The 19,013-nt window shown below is 47.5% G+C and overlaps 1 protein-coding gene across 7 annotated transcripts in view; it reads right to left on the reverse strand.

The window, feature by feature from the left end:
- Positions 1-16,879: 16,879 nt before the first annotated feature.
- PFKFB3 (6-phosphofructo-2-kinase/fructose-2,6-biphosphatase 3) overlaps positions 16,880-19,013 on the reverse strand; it is a 32,925-nt gene continuing 30,791 nt past the window's right edge. For 3 of the 7 annotated variants that reach the window (XM_088531804.1, XM_088531805.1, XM_088531800.1), the window contains 2 exons: positions 18,047-18,097; positions 16,880-17,205 (listed from right to left, as the gene is read on the reverse strand). In XM_088531804.1, coding sequence (XP_088387930.1) covers positions 17,199-17,205; positions 18,047-18,097 — 58 coding nt within the window. In that variant the 3' untranslated portion in view covers positions 16,880-17,198. Of the gene's footprint in view, positions 17,206-18,042; positions 18,098-19,013 lie in introns of those variants that run through there. The other 4 variants (XM_088531806.1, XM_088531803.1, XM_010228763.2 and 1 more) reach the window with 2 other exon arrangements.

Consider the following 19,013-nt stretch of genomic DNA (forward strand, 5'->3'; position numbering starts at 1 on the left):
CTACAAAGAGGTAAAGATGTATATGTGTGCATACAACGCTTAAAAAGGCATGTGCCGTGCTCTTACTTCTGCAAATACCAGATGCATGGATCATTAATATCAAGGCATCCAGATTTTCATATCCACCACTGTGCATCCCTGTGTGGGTGACTGTGGATAGGTAGATGTAGCTATATGCATATATACATATACACACACTTACATATGCAATTTTTGTGAGTACATGAGGATAAATGGATGGAGAAATGTTTGGCTCACACAAACATTTAGGTGGAAGTCCAGATACCCAAACAGAAATATCCCTGGGCATCTAGACAGCACAGAGCTGAGTATTTTAGCGTACTTAAAACAAATCTTATAGAGTGGCTCTCTTTCCCCCTCTGCCTTACCAGACAGAAGCATGCTCAGGTCACAGCTAACAAAAGCATCAGACCTGCTGCATGAACATATATCATGAGACAAAGTGAAACAAATATTTGGATGCTGAGTGGAGATGAATAAATACTTGCCAGTGTTTATTCCACACCCCAGGGTGGGGCTGGCACTCAGAGGGATCAAGTGAGCCTCATTTTTTGTTGTTTGTTTTGGCCGTCTGCTGTGTTTTTCCAGGCCTTTTCCAGCCCACCAGAGGGTCTTGGCTTGGGAGGAAGGTCCTGCTGGACGAAGCCACCTTATAAAATGATAGAGGCTGCAGAGGTTGGCTGGGGCTCAGCTGATCAGAAAGGATTAATGAGCAGTGTGGAGAAAGGGAAGGCATCTCTCTAAATATAGAATGAGTCAAACATCTCTGGGGAAGGGAGAAGAAAACCTGAAGCAAGAAGGAGGCGTTGACAAGGTACCGTATGTGCTTTCAGTCACATCCTCTCGTTGTTTACTCAAGCTGCAGGGATAGCAGCAGAAGCAAAACCTGATTTAGGTCACATAAGCTTTTCTCTCTGCTCAGTGTTGGAGTCAAAACATGCCGCAGGCAAGAGGAGGAGACAAGAAGCTGGTGCATCGTCTGGGAGATCAGATCAGACTTGATGCACGTTCATGGACGAGCGACGATGCCATTTCTCCTCATTTGAGGGCTCCAGGCAGACAGTGGCTTTTACATCTTTCTAAACACAGCCTCTCTGTGGACCTCACAACATGGTATTTTGGATTCGCTGGGACATTATTTTCATAATCATGCAGCTTTGCATAGCTGATGAACTCTGCTCTCAGCATGCTTTGCAAAGAGGCACTAGCTGGCAAGCGGCTCCCTAGATTTATGCACCTCAACAACGGCCATGGTTTGGTTCCTCATCACCTCCTCTTCCACCCATACTATCTCCTCAGTGCACATTTGCTAGTCTCAGCATAAAACTCTTCAGACTGTTAATCCAGCATGGTAAGGGCCTGTCTACAGCCCCACTTTTGTACAAGGAACCATTATTTTGTAATAAATAACTTACTAAATAATTTTTGTACTAAATTTAGTACAAAATAATGGTTCCACCATGGTCGCCCTCCAGGTACTACCCTTAAAGTTAGTTAATCTCACCTGCAATTTACTGACTTCATAACCTGAGTTTCCAACAGCACCAAAGTCCTTGGAGGTACCACCAAAATCAGGATGTTCAACAGCTCTGAAACCTACCTGCAGAAAGGAGCTGGAAAGGGACATGCCAGGATTCTGTTGTAGATAACCTCAAGCTCCTGAGGCATCTTTCACAAATGGGTGAGCAGAGCTGGTGGGGAAAAATCCAGGTCCAGGAATACAGAGGTGCCTGTCCTCAGACATCTGCAACCATGCTACTCGAACTGAGAGTTCAAGTGAATTAAATGGGGAAAAAAAAATAAAATACTTTCCACAGGAGATCAAATTTAGAGATAGGTTATAGAAGCAAGCAGTGGGAGAGCTACCCAAGTTGCGCCTGGCCATAAATTAAACATGGGCTTTGACTAAACCATGCATCAATTATCGTCAATGACTACCTGTGACACATAGCTACATCCTTCCCCTTCCTCCCCCGTGCTCTGAGCCGCAGACCTGCCGCTTCTGTGCGAGCACCAGCCAAAAATGCAAATCTCAATCATTTCTTCCACTCACCACATGTGAGAAAAGGAGTCCATTTAGCCAAGGCAGCTGGTAACAACCCACAGCTTTACATACTGCCGCATTCAAAGCCTCTGTCTCTGGAGTTTCTTGTTCAGGAGAGGAGTGAAGCCTGCATGCTTTTTTTTTTTTGGCAGGGTTTATTAGAAACTGATAGGCAGAGCTCACATCAAGTCTTATCTGACCACAAACTTTTTCTCAGCCCAGCTGGGAATTGAGCAATGCAATGATTAAGCTCTGGTCAGCTGCTGAAGGAGAAGCTGCAAGCTTTGGCCATCTGTAGCACCTGCCAGACGAGCTGCAGCTCGTAAACCAAAGCATCAGCATTTCTAAACGCGATGTGGGGAATTTAAAGAGGGAGCAAATGCCCAGTTCAGGCCCCAGTTGCAGCTGCTTCCTATGCTTTCTGACTCCACAGGTCCACTATCCACCCCACTAGAAGGCATGACTTCTGCTGCAATCTTCCAGCCCTAACAGACCCAGTGCTATGAGGTAGCGACTGGAGTGGGGAAAGAGCATTTCTGGATACTGCTCAATGCTGATGAACCTCATGGGAATGATGTTTGCTCAGAACAGATTAGCACCAGGCCTGGAGACTGCAGAAAATTAGCAATCTGTAATTTGGATGGAGAGGAGGAAGGGAGACCCGCTCTCCAGAGGCAGGTAGGATGAGTTGCCCTCATAGTGTGCCCTGGAACATGTCCGGGGTATGTCTGAAAGCAGGATGAACTTCACATTTAACATTAATTTTTGATGTGCTCCCTAAACAAGTTCACCGGCCACTCAAACTGTGGGGCTTCCAGGCAGTCATATGAGTGTTGCTAAATGCTGTGACAGCGTATTTCATCCAGAGGAAGCGAGATCCCCCCAGGGATCAGTGAACTGCACACCAGGATGCCGGAGGAAGTGAAATGACACAACTAACCACCTCTCTTCCTGTTACTTTTCCGGGAGAGAGGAGAAAAAAAAAAAAAAAAAAAAAAAACAGTTTTAGGCCTTGGACTCCAGCAGAGCTATACTGAATCCACTGCGTGAGCGGAACCCTTTCTTGACCTTCTTGACCTCCTGGTTCCTGAGATGCTCTGAAGAGCATGTGACACTACCAAGTACTATAAGAATAATAGCAGGAATAGCAAAAATAAGACTAATGCAACTTTTCCATCAGCCAAGGCAGAGGTACCAGCGGACTGGAATGGATGCTTTGTTAAGAGGGAAAGAGATAGGGGAGCTCCCCCCTTTAAGATAGGGGAGCTCCTCCATGGAGGTGGGCATAGCACCAGCCAGGGATTGGCATTCTTGGTCCATCTTCTTGGCTCACCAAAGCTAGCACATGGCAAAGCAGGTTCCTCAAAATGCTGCAAAACAGGCAGGTTCTCACAGCCCTTGCCATCCACAGAGGCGGCCGTTGGGACTTTGTTTCACTCTGAGTGTTGGGACTTTCCCGGGGCCCTGCAGCCCAGGCCCCAACAGCGATGTACCCCAGCATCCTCCTGTAAAAAGATGCAATTTTTGACAAATTCACACTTTCAACTAGAAAGAAAAAAAGAAAAAAAAAAAAAAGTTTGTCCCTGACTCACTTTGCCTGCCTCGGAGCAGATTTCTATCATCAGTAGAAAGGGACCCACAGCCCTTGAGCCTTTCCCTCTCAGATTAGTTATTCCAACTTCAAAGAATGCTACTATAAATAATTGTACATAGTGCAAGAAACCAGTTCCCTGACAGTTTTATTTTCTGCAGGCATGATCAATCCACAATAATTTAATTTGTTCTCTGTGCATATTCGCTTTAACCCCTTGGTTAATTACTCGAAATGAGATGTGACTGGATTTGCACCCTGCAATATATCTGTTTTGCATTATGTGTTTTGCTAATGTCTTGTCAGCCACAAGCAGAGGTGACGACTGAACCGAGAGCAGTTCAGTTGAAAGGACTACAGTTGTCGGTATCTATCTAGGAGTAAAACACACCTGATTTGGCAGAGAGGTCAAGTGCTGGTTCTGCAATAGTGCCTAGACCCAACTGCACCATTCAGAGTTTTTTTTTTTCCTTGATGATAAGGCCTGGTAGCAAATGTTCACTGGGAGGGAGTTGATAGCAGCTTCCCAATGGTAAAGCCATTACTCAGGCAGAGGGAGAAAAATTATCAGTGAACACACAAAACCAACAATTCCCAGGTGGAAATTTGTGTAAAGGAGAACAGTCAGTTGACCGTGGCATTTGGGCATTCAAGTCTTTAATTTGATTGCCTGCAGTTAATGTGGATCTCATAAGCAGCCTAACTTTTGCAAACATGCCTAAAAACCCAACTCAGGCCACTCATGGAGCAGAGTCCCACAGATGTTGAACCATCAGCACCTATTCACAGCAACAGAAGGATGTACCAGTTGCTTAATATTTCACCGAATGTTTGCACAGAGGCAAATTCATCCCGTTTTGAAATACATATCCAGTTTGCTCTTGCACATTAGCATTTTAAATATTGACTTCCTGGGCAGTATCCGTTTGTTTAACTATTGCTTGTATTTGGGGTTTTCACCAGCTTTGAGCCACGACCTGCAAGAGATGTGCAAACACAAGAGCTCCTGTTATCCCCGAGCCAACAAACATGTTGGGTATTTGAGGGCATGGATCTCCCTCCCAGCTCCTTGCAGACACTACACTTGGCATCAGCCCTAGCTGTGCCACCAAAGACGAGCCATGAAGCCCAAGCCACCCTTCCGGATTGGCACAAAACCCCAGCAGCCCAGCGAGAAAGGGAAACGTTGTGCAATGCAGAGCTTGCGCTGCTGTGTTGTGAAATGGCAGGGAGCTCTGGACTCCCAGGCTGCACATGCAGAATAAAAACCTCCCCCAAAAAAGCCAGGAAATCCACACTGCAAGCTCAGACACATGACCGAGCTATTGCAATGATGCTCTGTTGACCAAATCCTGCCTGCTCAACATGTGCAGGGTCTCATCCTGTGGCAAGCAGGCATCAGCTCAGCTTAGCTTGCCCCTCACTGAGTCAGCCTCTCTGCAGACAAATCAGCTCCATGGACATGGGCAAAGAGCCTTACACTAATGCTGGACTGGATGTCACCTTTGCAGGCCTTAATTGCACTGTCAGCAGCAGTCCTGGCCTTGCTGGAGCAGGCAGCAAGCAGTGTTTGCAGCAGCAGGTGCTGTGCAATGAGGCAGCTCCAAGAGAAAGCAGCCAGCCACAGACACGCTCAGATCAGCTTAGCAGATAGGATTGGAATTAATACTGCACTAGAACTGCTGGGGACAGGCAGGTGAGCTTGCTGTTTGAGCCTACCCTTCCCAACCTTTTGGCCCATCTGGAGCATTTCTGGTCAACCATCTCAAGTAGTTTCAAGGGATGATGCTGAGTGGGACATCAAAGTCACTGTGCTGAAGCAGAGCTGCAGTCCTGAACCCATATCTCCATCCTGGTGGGTCTCTGATGGGTTCTGATGGGAAGCGCCTCAACAAAACCTGTTGTGGGTGCAACTTATGCTTTGGACCCACATAAGATAAGGGGAATTAAACCCTCACATCCTGCTTTGTGAATGATGGAGGATGGGTCCTGGTTCTCTAATAAGTTATTGCTGCCTCCAGCGCTGCTGCAAATTAATCTGCCATGGCATTTCTCCAGCATAGGACTGTCTTGTTTGAAGAAACAGCCACCAGTTTGCTGAAATGTCTTCAGTTCAATGGGATGAGGGATGAAAAAGAAGACTTCTTGGCACATTGCTGCAGGGTAGATGTAGTTGGCAGATATGCTTGGGCCAAAGATACTGCCGTTTGGCCCTCTCCCCTCATTGAAGATGGTCTGTCCGTTTACTGAGCTGCTCAAGAGTGCAAAGGAAATTTGCCTTGCAAGAAATTTTGAGTGGGGAAAAAAAAGTTTTCCACCCCTTTTAGCCAAGAATATATTTTTATTTATATGCAAAAGAAAATCTCTGGTGAACCAAAATCCTTGGTTTGCAGCCAGCTCTAACCATGAGTCTTGAAAACCCTTCATTACAACTCCTCAAGCTCAATTCACTTTCCTCCCAGTCCCATGTGTCTCTAGGGTCTATCAAATCTTGCAGACTGTTTTACATAATGGTCACAGATGGACATTTCTCACCTTCGTGCAACAGATTCAGTCATGGGTAAAAATATGCCAGAGGAAGAGACTTGAAATTAGTGGCGTCCATCCTCGGAAATACTCGCTATAAGCCTACATGCTGGTTTAGCAAGACTGGAAAGGTGTCTCTGTCATTATTACAAATTAATTACAGTGAATATCTGTGTGTTGTTATTTTATTATGCTTTATTTAGACAGCAGCCAGTCACTGCTAGATAATGTACAGCCAAACAAGAAAACAACTTCCCTGCCCCAAGCAGCTTCTACAGGGAGGACTAGACTCTGGTTAGCTGGTTCACTGCTGGGCCTTGATGTCAGAGTTGAGGCGTTACCCATGGGCAGAAACATAGCTCAGGATGCACTCAAATAGATGGTATTCTCTTAGGAAAAACTTGGAAAAACTATTAAAAGTTGAAGCAGAATGCAGCCTGGAACTTATTCGGGATTTTGTTGGAAAATCCCAAAGCACGTACGTGTAGGTAGATATATCTCAGCTAGTGCAAACCTGCCCCAAGGACAATCCCCACATCCCATTACTCAACTTTCTCCAGCAGATCAATGCCCTCAGAGCAGGTCTGAAAAAGCTGACATCTAACCCTTGTAGCCGTATGCCAGAAGCTGGGCAATGGGAGCTGATGATGGTGGTTGAGCAGTTAGGGAGTAGGCTAACAAGCAACATGTCAGTAGTCTGTCAAAGGATAAAGAGATGCATAAGGAGGACAGGCTTGGTAGCCAGAACATGTCACTGGTCGCTGGATCACCAGCACTGGGGGAGACTGGAAGGAAATAAGCCATTAACACTTGTACCACTGCCCAGAAATCTAGGTCAATGGTATGATTTGCCTCTAGAGTCACCAGTGAGGACAACGCAAAGAGGATGGGATGAGCAGACAAAGCAGACAACCATAGGAAAGCTGCAGCTTCTTTCCCTACCTTCCTTCCTCTGGTGAATCAGTGCCTCAGCAATCAAGGCTGAGAAGGACCAGGATCCAGAGATATGCGCAGTGGCACCTGCCTGTCCATACGGCCATATCGTAGGCACCCTGCTCCCAAGGGAGAATAAGAGTATTTTTAGGTACCCTCCGCCTCTCCGGAACACATCTCCTGCCAGCCGGAAAGCATTCCCCTCACTTCATCCAGAAAAGGCAGCTCTGCCCGCAGGTTGGCATCCAGCTTTGCTGGAGGCATCCAGCGTAGGCTAACACTCTCCAGTCTGGTTTGGATGACATTTATCAAAATGCCTGGTTTTCTTTCTGTTGATGCTGACTCAGTTGTTTTGGTGAATAAAGACAAGACCCAGCTCTGGAAATATCTTCTCATAATGACCAAAATCACAGTTTAATTGTGGGTTTTGAGCTGCAACTAGAAACATCTGGATTTGGGGCTGTGCTCATTCTCAAACTTCCCTCCAACATGGCAATTATTTGTTAGGTCTTAATTACTGTTTCTCTTCATGGCTCAAATTCAGCCATGCTTTTTGGTCACAACCTTTGCTGCCATTCCTTTCCACTTTTCTAACTTCTGCGTGGGGTCACTGTATGGAAGAGAATTCTGTCAACATGCATTTCAATATGAAGAGTCCTCAGATACCTGTTGTGCCAATAAATGCCAAGTAATGTTTGGAACTGCCTGACTGTAGGAGTGCAATACAAGTTTCTATAGTAGGAATCTGTACCTTGCTCTGGAGGGAGAAGCAATCCACAAAACCTGTGTGACCTTGAACCTTCTGTCATCATGATCACTTCAGATCAGGCTAGCTCTGCAGCTGAGGAACGTATGTTGGATCTTCTTAGAACAACAAGAAATGATCTCACCTTGTCCGCAGGTTGAGTGGCCAAATGCATTGGTCAGGTTTTGTGCCACAATCTGCAACCCCATTTGTCATGCTCTTAAGTTGCCAGTTAGTTTGCCCACAAGATCCTGGCAGACAACAGTAGAGAAGATCTGTCAAGGGATTTAGTCCATGATCAGTTGGTCTGGAGTTGCTGAGTTCTTGAAACATGGTAGCAGCTGCTCATGAGGAAGAGAGTAACAGGAGATCTGAGGCCTGGAAATACTCAGGATGCTAGTGACTGATTCCTAGGTATTCTGCTACTCCGTGGACTCTACCACCTCTACATAGTTCCCTGTGCACTTGCGTAGTAGAGAGATCCCCAAAGGCCAACACAATGAACTGGGACAGCAAGTTGTTTTGCTTGTGGAAATAAATTTGGTGCTCTCAGGGTTTAGACAGTGAAATTCAGATACAACCAGAAATAGAGGTCTACTTCTTTTATCTATTAGCTGAGTATTTAGAAATTACATCTCCATCACTAACATCAGCTTCTCTGAGTCACCCCTGGTCTCCAGTGTGGCTTGATTCCATATTGCCTTGGGTCACCCATCGGTCTGGGGTATGACTGCAGGCCCGAGACAAAACTGCTCATTTTTTTGAATACAAAACATTCAAAATTTTATTCATGTTCTGGTGAGGGAGTTTTTGGTTCTCATTTCCCAGGTCTCGCCTCAACACAGGGGCATTTCATAGCAGGATGCAGAGTCTGTGCTGCAGCTCATGGGACTGGCATGAAGGTAGATGGAGTTTTTGAGATAGTAAACCTGCAGTGGGAGAATTTTAAGAATACTGAAGATAGAGGACCAGTGTAGTATTATCCATACTGTCTGCAGGAAGCAGTCCCAAATTTTCCTTTAGAAAGGCCCTTAACGCTATTCCAAAGAGTGCAGATGAGAACACCTTCAGCCTTTGATGGGGATGGAGGATTCCATAGGTGCAAAGTGCAAGCTGTGGCCCTTCCAGTGCAATCTCCTTGGGTTAAGAACACCATAGACAGGACTGGGAGAGATGCCAGAAGTCATCTAGATTATCTGCCTGCCCTTGCACAGAGTCAGCTCAACCTGGGTCTTTCCCAAGAATCATTCCTATTCCTAAGCACCTCTGGGATGGAGACTGCTCAACATCTCTAGGCAAACTATTCCAACACTTTCCAGAGGCAGGAAGATAAAATTCTGTTTCCGTCTATCCAAAGCGGGTGTTCACATTTGCCCAGCAATTGCCTAGGGATGCTGGAGGGTGGTGGTCTGAGTGCAATGGGGGACAGGCTGAGCCTCCGAAATACTTTGGATCCTCTCCATCTCGAGAGGCTGCTCAGGGCAGGAACTGCTCTATAATTACTCTTGCAGAAAAGGAAGGCTTTCCTGCTAATGCTGTTTATAGAAATGCTATAAAGAAGTTTTCGGTGGAATTAACAAAAAAAAAGCAGAACAGACCAGAGAGATATGGCAACAGGCTGAACTTGAGGTTTATCGAGAAAAAGGCAGACCTACATGCTTAGAAAGGGGATTTATGCATGACACTGATGGTGATGAAGTGAGTTGTGGCCACCTGGCTATCAAGTGCTTGGTGCCCTTTCTGAAGCACCCCCAGCTAGGTTTAAAGATCAGCTCTGCATCCTGCCTGCACCCAAATCCTCCTGTCTTTGCCCCATCCAGGGTCTGGGCAGCAACCCATGGCATGATCCCTGCCCGGATTCAATGCTTACACCTCCCTGCAGCTGGAAGGATCCTCCTGCTCTTTCTGGGCTATTTTTTCCCCTCCTTGTCACCAAGGTAACCCTTTACACAGGCAAACCCAGCCTGGTCCAGTCATTTCAGCAATGTCCGGGTGGCCGTAACCCTTTCTGTGCCATGCAGCCAGTGCATGGATCAGCTCTTTTTTTCTTTTGTTTGTTTGTTTTCTGGAGAAAATCCGCAATCCTGGAGAATGAGAGGCTAGGGAAAAAGTTGGTAATATCACTGGCTCTGTCAGATGCTTTGCTTTTTAACATTCGTGAGTTTTGCCAGCCTGGCAGGTCCCTGGGTTTCTTTATGCACATACCGATTTCTGTGCGTATTTGCACATTGCTGCCCCTTCACAAAATCCCATTGATGGGTGAGGCACTGACTCCTGCTTCAAGGGGTGCAAAAAGTTCCAGGCCCCAGAAATCCCGATGATAATCTGTTTTTTCCCCAATGGAAGGATATCTGGAGCCCACTCCCCATCTGAAAGCTGCTATTCCCTGCAAGGTTCCTGAGAGTGCAGCAGCAGAAGGGAAGGGTTAAATCCAGAGTGCACTTGTGAGATCCCAAGGGAAAAGGAGGAACAAAGCAGCTTCCTTCCAGCTGCTGGTTAGACAGTCCCGGGGTCCAGTTAACCAGTCCCTGAGTCCAATCCATCCCTTGGCCACCACAGCCCCCAGGATGGAACAATCTGGGGCAGACTCTCCTTTCCCCCAAGTGCTTCTCCGTTTTGGATGAAGCATTTGCAGCACTGCTCAGCCTTGCAGACAAGGCCCTGGCATTTTCTTTCTTTTCTCTTTCTGTGTTTTCTCCCAGGGACCACGTGGAGCAGAAATGCTCCTGAAAAATAATAAAGGTTCAGTGTGTTCAGCATCAGCAGCTCCCTCTTTCAAGGAAAGCTGGGCTAGAAATCCCCATGTGCCTCCCCTGGGAACAGATCTACCTCTGAGAAGAGGTTGGGGAGATAAATGCACTCGGAGAGTTGAGCTGAGCCTGTGCACGGGCAAGTGTCAACACGCATGCAGGTAAATGCCCTTGGCAGGTGCATCTTACACTGCTGGTAGCCCACAGATAGCCCACCACAAAAATGAACTGCTATGCACCCACACCAAAGTCCCTCTTTGCTATTTTATATCTCAGAGCATCAGCATCTCTTGGCTTTTAGGGATGCTCTATTTCCCTGAGGTACAGCAGTGCTCCTTTACATTATTTTCCTGCTAGTCCTACTATCCCTTGGATTTAGCTCTGTCTTGTAGATATCGCCTGTGCAGGTGACTTGATGCAGAAAGGATATGGCAAGTCAGTCTGTGTGCTAAAGCTGCAGAAGGACAAGGGGTGCAATTCACTACAGGTTTGGCATTCTGGCTCCCTAGCCAAAAACCAAGCCAAAAACCTAGCCAAAAACCAGAGCCCAGAGTGGCCCGTTCCTCCTGGATGCTCCTGCTCTTCCGAGTATGCAATGATGGTGCATGTTGGCCATGAGCAAAGCAAGATGTGCCCATTGCCACGAGGGCACAGGTGGCAGCAGTGACCAAACCTGCTGGGAAACCTCCAGGCTGGCACAGGGCATCCAGTATTGCTGATCTCTTGGTTTACTTTTCCTAATTATTTGCCTCCTAGAAAGATTAGCCCAGGCTTTAAGGTCTCGCCTGAGTCATCCTGTGTCTGGAAGAAGGGGGCAGATCCTTCCCAGTGACCAGGTCACACCTTAAGAGCTCAGAGATTCGAAAGCAAAAGCACGTGGCTGGGGAAATGACTGATCTGGTATCTCAAGCAACCCGTGATCTGGAAGAAATAAAAAAATAAAAATAAAAATAATAATAATAAAAAAAAGCAAAATTCATGCATATATTCAGGAAGCTGCAAGGGGCTGTCACAACCTATCTGTCATGTGACATGTGGAGCATGCAGCATCGCAAAGGTTTGCGCACAGTTTATTTAATCCCCTCACACGTATCAATCAGACGTATTCCTGAGCCATCAATCAGAGCTGAGTCAGCCAGCGTGACTACTCTTTCTTTATTTGTTCTTTAGCCAGTCTTGCTTGTTGGCAGAGTTTTTTTTTTCCCTTGTTTTCTTTTTTTAACTAAAAGAGGGGCTGGTGAAAAGACAAGGGCTTGTCTGCGAGGGAAAAATGCTTCTGCTGTCAAGAATAACCTTTAAAGCCACTCTGCCTCAAGGAACGTCTCCTTGCCGCAATGGCAATGAAATGTATCATGGAAAAAAAAAATGCAGAATGGAAACTCGATAAACACAAGCCTGAATTGCCACTGCCACGGAGACAGTGCTTGCCCGGGCTGTGCGTGCCAAGGCAAGGAAGCCTTTCCGCGCGGTTTGAGCAGAGCAGGAGGGAGAATCGCCCCCGCAGTATGTGGACCCATCCTCACCCTGCTCCCTTCTGCCCGCAGGCTCTCCTGACCTGGATGCCGGGGCCCTAGAAAACAGGAGAAGAGGGAAAATGCAATTCTGGGCCAACCCTCCATGGGGGTTGAAGCTTCAGGAAGCTCTGACCTACCATCCTGTGGGATGCAGTAGTCACTGGTTAATGGTCAAGCATCACAGCATCACAGAAAGTTTGAGGCTGGAAGGGACCCAAGGAGATCATCTAGTCCAATCTCACTGCTTCAGCAGGGTCACCTAGAGGACATTGTGCAGAATCACGTCCAGTTGGGTTTTGAATATCTCCAGGGACTCCACAACCTCTCTGGGCACCAGTTCCAGTGCTCTGTCACCTCACAGTCAACAATTTCTTCATATTTAGCTTGAGCTTCTTGTGTTTCAGCTTGTGCCCATTTCCCCTTGTCCTGTTGCTGGGCACCACTGACAAGAGTCTGGCCCCATCCTCTTGACATCCTCCCTTCAGATACCTATACACACTGATAAGGTCCTCTCAGCCTTCTCTTCCCGGCTGACCAAGCCCAGCTCTCAGCCTCTCCTCATACGGGAGATGCTCCAGGCCCTTCATCATCTCAGTAGTCCTCTGATAGACTCACTTCAGTATTTCCACGTTTCTCTTGTACTGGGGAGCCCAGCCCTGGACACAGGACTCACCTGTGTCCTCACCAGGAGCTCAGCAGAGAGAGAAGATCACCTCTCAACCTGTAGTCTAATCACCTCTCTCAACCTGTAGTCTACACTCTTCCTAATGCAACCCAGGAGACCACTGGCCTTCTTGACCACAAGGGTACACTGCTGGCTCGTGGCCAACATGTCCACCAGCAGCCTGAGGTCCTTTTCCAAGAGCCGCTCTCCAGCAGCTCTCCCTCATCCCGCCTTGGTGTATGGAGTTGTTCCTTCCTAACTGCAGGACCCTGCACTTGCCTTTCTCGAACTTCACAAGGTTCCTCTCCGCCCATCTCTCTGGGCTGTCTAGGTCCCTCTGAACGGCAGCTCAGCCCTGAGGGTATCAGAACTCACAGAAGGACGCTGCCTGGGACAGCATTTTCAGCAAGGTAGTCAGGTGTCTTCAGAACTATAAAATCATTTATTGTACCACAACCTTGGTCCATCAGCAGGCCGCAGAGCCCTCCGGGTGCTGATGGTGACGGCTGCTCCATCCTGTCACAGCAGCCCGGCGGTGGGAAGCATTGCGCTGCTGCACTTCCCACCACACTCATCCTCGTGCAACCTCCCACTCGCAGCCTATCATGAGCCGCATCCTGAAACAGCAGCAGGAGCTCACTGGAGATGGGCCTGTCCTCCAGATTGGCCTTGAAACGTCCCTGGCTGCCATAAAGGCAGCTCTTCCCGGGCTCTCCCTGGCAAGGTCGATGTTATCAAGATTTTCCGAACGCTTCTGCTTGCGGGAGGAATGTCACGTGCTCATGTTGTGGCTAGGGAGAAAGCTCGTCCTTTGGGAAAGTGGTCAGGCACAGGGCTCGAGCCCAACGTCCTTGCCACAAGGCTTCAGGTCTTGCAGCAGGGTAAGTGCTCCCTGTTCCAAGCAAGGGAAGGGCTATTTCAACCCAGGACTCCGCTCAGCTTGGATCAAGGAGCCAGTCAAATCTATGACTGGTACAAAAGATGGAGGAAAAAAAAAAAAAGTTATAGAGCTCTCAGGTTGTGACTTTTCTCAGAAGGACCCTTGCAAGGCTGCCCAACCTCGTGCATCTGAGCATTAACCCAGGAAAAAGTGCAATTATTGCCAGGATCTCAGGTAGGGAAGCAGGAAGGGGTCCTTTCAGGCAGGAATAAGGGGAGACTGGAGACAGTGGCCATCCCCTGCAAATCCAAGGTGTATTGCAGCATGCCTTAGCCCTAGGAAAGGTTTGATCCACTCCAACATCCAAGTCAAAGCTGAAGTGGAGCAGGACACGGGTTGCATTGCATCACATCAACATCAGAAAAAGCTGGGCCTGAATATGAAGCAGTCCAGGACTATGGTTTTTTTCCAATCCCTTTTAGTACTAGCCAGCTTTCAGAGGTCCAGCTACCTGAGGATGAGCCTCCAATCCCATGGGAAGCTTCAACCCAAGGAGCCTGCCCATGGCTCACATCCAAGTGTCATGTCCGAATGACCTCCTCCTCACATCCTCCCTCCCTGTTTTCTCAGGAGCCTGGAGAAAGAAGAGAGGAGGGAAAAAAAAAAAAAAAAAGAGACTTTCACAGCAAATTCCACAGTTTCCATTGAGGGACACATCTGTCGTTTTCCTGCCTTTGGGGCAAAGACGACCGTGATCTCAGGAGACAGCTCTGGCTCAGCCCTTCTGCTTCATTTAACAGTGAAGTATTTTAAGCAAGTATTTGACTGCAAGAACTGTACCAGGTCTGAAGAGATGGCAAATCCTGGCTAGTTTACAGCCTTGAGGATGTATCCCAGACCATCACCTTGGGCTTCCTTTATGCTCCTCAGTGACCTGGTCCGTAGGGTATGGGGTGCCCTCAGCTTGCCCTAAGTTGGTGTCTAAGTAGGTCTGATGAATCACATCCCTGAACACCGCTAATGAGCTCTTCATTGCTAAAAAGCTATAGCAACGCCAATTCTCTTTTTAGGACTTGTCTAGATAGAGCTTTTTGTCCCCACTCTTCAAGAAGGAAACAGAGTCTTGCTAACAAATTCCTCCTGTAACAAATATACTAGTTCTGCATTGTCGTAAATCATTCTCCTGCCTTTGCTGTAACTCCATTTCTCCACTGGATGCAAGACAGCATGATTCCCAATGGCAAGGTAAGACCCAAATCACATCTGTATTCCAACAAGAGATTTTATTGGTCCAGCAACTGCAAAATATACAAATTTCTGAAAGGCATACCCTTTTAAGCTGGCACAGCTTTATATCAGGCAATTATTCCAGACGCATATACAGGACAGTTAACGTACCACAAGTCAAAAAAAAAAAAAAAAAAAAATCCCCCCCAAGTAACTAACCTTCTCTCCATCCAAGCTTTGCAGTACACATTAAATAAATAAACGGTGCTTTGCTATCAAAAAAACATAAAAAAATAAATTCAAGTATTATAAAGAAAAACAAAATAAGAGAAAAAAATCATTGGTGTGGTTCGACAAGTCCCCTCTCGTCACCAGCTCCTCGACTTGGTTAACCAAAACCTGACAGGCAGCAAGTTTCCTAGTGCCCTCGACAACCCCGCAGCACGAGAGGGCTCTCAGTGCTCAGAGACCAGTTTCGCCTGAAAACCCATCAAAATTCCCATTTTGCTTTCTTTTTTAGGACCTACCAAGGCTTAGATAATTCCCAGAGAAAGAAATGACTTTTTGTGTCATTACTTTTTTTCTTTTTGTTGGTGGTGGCAGCTTTGTGTGTGTGTGTATATATATATATATAAATAAATAAAATACATATACACATACACTCACATGGGGAAAAAAAAAAAAAAAGTCTGCAGAATGACATGTTTACAGGATTGATCATAGCGCAGCCAGACATCACGTGCTCACATTTGCCACCTTATCTTTTCATGGCAGGAGGAGAAAGAGAAACTCCCCTGGAAATGGCCCAGGGAGACAAGGGACTCGTCCTCCCAAAACACAAACCAGTCTCAAATTTGGGGAGTAGGCAGGGGGGAACCAAAATCAAAAGGGCAAGTGTCAAACACACGCAGCACACCCAGAGAAGTCTGCCTTTAAGGCAGCTATTGAGAAAGGAGGAAAAGAATAAAAATAAATGCAAAGGAAAAAAATATATATATATTACTTTTTTCATCTGTACAGGAGGCACTGCGGTTCCCCTTTGCCACAAAGGGGGGAAAAAGCCCTAAAAAAAGGGGGAAAAAAAGCAGCGTCCGCAGACTTTTGCACAAAACGGTAGTGGTTAATTGGCATTTTTAACCCTATGTCTTGTGGCCTGGGACGGGCTGTTGAGAACGTGCCTGGAAAATCCCCCAGGAGCTGGTTATTCCAACAGCTAGTCCCTAAGCCAGCACCTGCCACCACAACAGCTGCTTTGCCAGCATCTCGGCTTTGCAGCCCCAAAAAATCAAGGTAGTGGCTAGGCTTCCCCAGCAAAAAAGGGCAAGACTTGGGGAAATAAAAAAAGCAAGAAAAGAAAAAACAAAATAGTTACACTCCTTTCACAAATAAAGTGCAAAAACCAAGCGCTTTGCAGGTGCGCACATATCCGCAAACACGCGTGTGCGTGTACACACATTAAATCAAAAAAAAAGTCATGGACAAGTAAGTGTCTCTTGGCGTGGCTTTTAGTAGCCACATGTGAAATTCTGCACCCTAGCAAGACCTCTGGTTGCCTCTGAGAGACCCGCACATCTGCGGCACGCACCCAGCTCAGCCTGGCCTGTGGAGCTCCAAAGACCCCTGAACTTCTGATTTTTTTTTTTTGGTTAAAACCAGCAGTTTTTGCTTTGAAGGGCTTCTTGAGACAGCCTGTTGCCCTCCTTGCACACATTGCATGCATCCTGGTGAGACCAGACATGTGTGTGTGACGGGCTGCAGCAGAAAGGACCCTAGCAGAGTGCCTTGGGGGCCTTCTTAGAAAATAATAATTACAGCAACAACAATAATAACACCAATAATAATGATAAAAAAGAAAATTAGAAGCCCCTTTGTCTCCCTAGCCCCATCAGCTAACCCTGCATCATTCACATATATACAACTCCACCATGAGACGGATCGGTACCAATCATCTCTACAAAAAGAACAAAAGGAGAAAAAGGAAAAAAAAATGCCTACGCATGAAAATTTAAACTGGAAACCTCCCGTGCACGAGAAGCACTTTACAGCTTGCTATGACAGCGCGCTGGAGAGGAGAGCGGCGCCAAGCCCCGGCCTCAGGTGATGAATCCGCCTTCGGCCCTGGAGCATCCTCCTCCTCCTCCCGTCGCTCAGTGGCCCCGCTTGCTGGTGACCGAGTTTTGGGGGTGGAAGCAACCGTGGCTGAGGAAGAGCAGGTTACAAGCAAGCTGCAGAAATGACGATGGGATGGGAGCCGGCGTCGCTGCTGGGCTCGGGACCACATCACGACAGCTTCTGCGAGTTGTTCATGTTCTGCGAGGAAGAGACAAGAGAGCCGGGCTGAGCATCGTGCGGGGGCCACAGGGACCCCCAGACGCATCCTTCCGCGTGTGGATAAAGAGAGGGGACGGAAAGCCACGACACAGGGCACTACAAAAGCATCGGCCATGGAGGGAGAGGACACCATCCACTGGAGGAGAAGGATGGAGAGTGTGGCCAAGGAGGTGTTGGGGACCTCCTTGGCTGGCTCCCTATGCACCAGCTGTGCTTAACTAAAGGTTAGGGATTCAACACATTTCAAAATCCCTGAAAACTCAGCTAAAAAACAAGTTCTCAGCTGTGCCACGGAAGAGGTCACCATCCTTGACCATCTCCTTGGTGACACCCTTTGGTGACCCCGCAGCTGCATGGAAAACCCTCCTCTCCAAGGAGACCCACACCCCTCTGCAACAAGTTCCCACAGCATCAGGGCACCCAAACAGGACATTCACTAATGCATGGCAAAGCTGCAAGCCCCAAAACCCACACACAAAAAAAAGAGAGGCAGAGACAGAGAGCTAAAAAGCAAGCAGGCACCACCACAGAAAGTAGCAGTCAGAAGGGGATGCATCCACAACATGAGAAGACCGAGGAGTCGTCATAACAAGGACATCTCCCAGTTTAACAAAGCTACAGGAAAGCAGGGGTGGAAAACGGGCTAGGAAGGTTTCTCAACACTATATATATTTTTTAAGCTATGTAAATTGCCTCTTACAAGCAACAGGAATGGGCAGCTGGACCCACAACATAGACTACAAGGCTGAGCTGCTCCCTCTGCGTTATTTACAGAGACAGAGTCAGGATTAGGAAAGCCACATGCACCACAGCCATTTACCTTGGAAATATTAGCAAAGAGAAAACTTTGAGAAAGTGACAAACGGGTCGTCTTTAAGCATGGAAAGCGAAGGGGAGAAAAAGGGGAAGAGGGGGGAGGAGGAGAAACTGTAAATTGGATCATTGTAAAAATAAACAAACAAATAAATAAAAGCGCTTTGGATTGTGGAGCAAGCCCAAAGAAGAGGCACCATCATAACAGTTGATGCCACAGCCTGGCCAGGCTCAGCCACCATCTCCCCAGGGTCCTGAGCCTACAGCCAGGAGGACTTTTGGGTGTCCCCGGGCTCTGCAGGGTTCTGCTGCCAGGTCAGTGTAACACGGCTGAAACCTCCAGGGCAGCTTCGTGCTGCCAGAGGTGCAAACTGGAAAGGGAGGCCACTTCTGACTCCCTTTGCTTGGAGCCTTCTTGGCTCCCTCCAAAGCTGCCTCTAAACCCAGGGCTAGGCGGGTGGAGGCAGGGCCCCAAGAGTTGCATTTTTAAGCTTGCCCCTCCAGTCCCACACCAGGGATATGGAGTCATCACCACCTGCTCCAGCAGCTCTTCCTCTGCCCAACTGTGATGCAAATACATCCCAAAGGCTGGAAACTCCGAGAGCGCTTTCAGTGCCCCATCAAAACAGAGTGGAAGATAATGACACAACACCTTCAAGGAACCCGAGAAGACTGAACACTTCAACATGGGTTCTGGCACCTATCAGCAGCACAAGGAGGACAGCAGGCATGCTGAGCAACTCAACTTCTGCAGTTGCCTCTTAGCAGCAGGTTGCTCTTCCCTAGGGCATCTATGAGCAAAACCCAGTCTGATATTTCTAACTCTTTTCCCCCACATCATTTACTCCAAAAAGGGAAGAAACACGAGGCTCGTTAGCTGATACATGAAAGCAGGGTTAAATTATGGTCCAGCTGGTTAACAGCAGACCTCCCAGTCCTCTGCCCACAAGATGTAACAGGACAGTCATGCACGT

Source organism: Tinamus guttatus, unplaced genomic scaffold (assembly GCF_059628265.1).
Source record: "Tinamus guttatus ecotype Peru unplaced genomic scaffold, ASM5962826v1 Tinamus_guttatus_pri_ptg000434l, whole genome shotgun sequence".
Classification (NCBI taxonomy): domain Eukaryota; kingdom Metazoa; phylum Chordata; class Aves; order Tinamiformes; family Tinamidae; genus Tinamus; species Tinamus guttatus.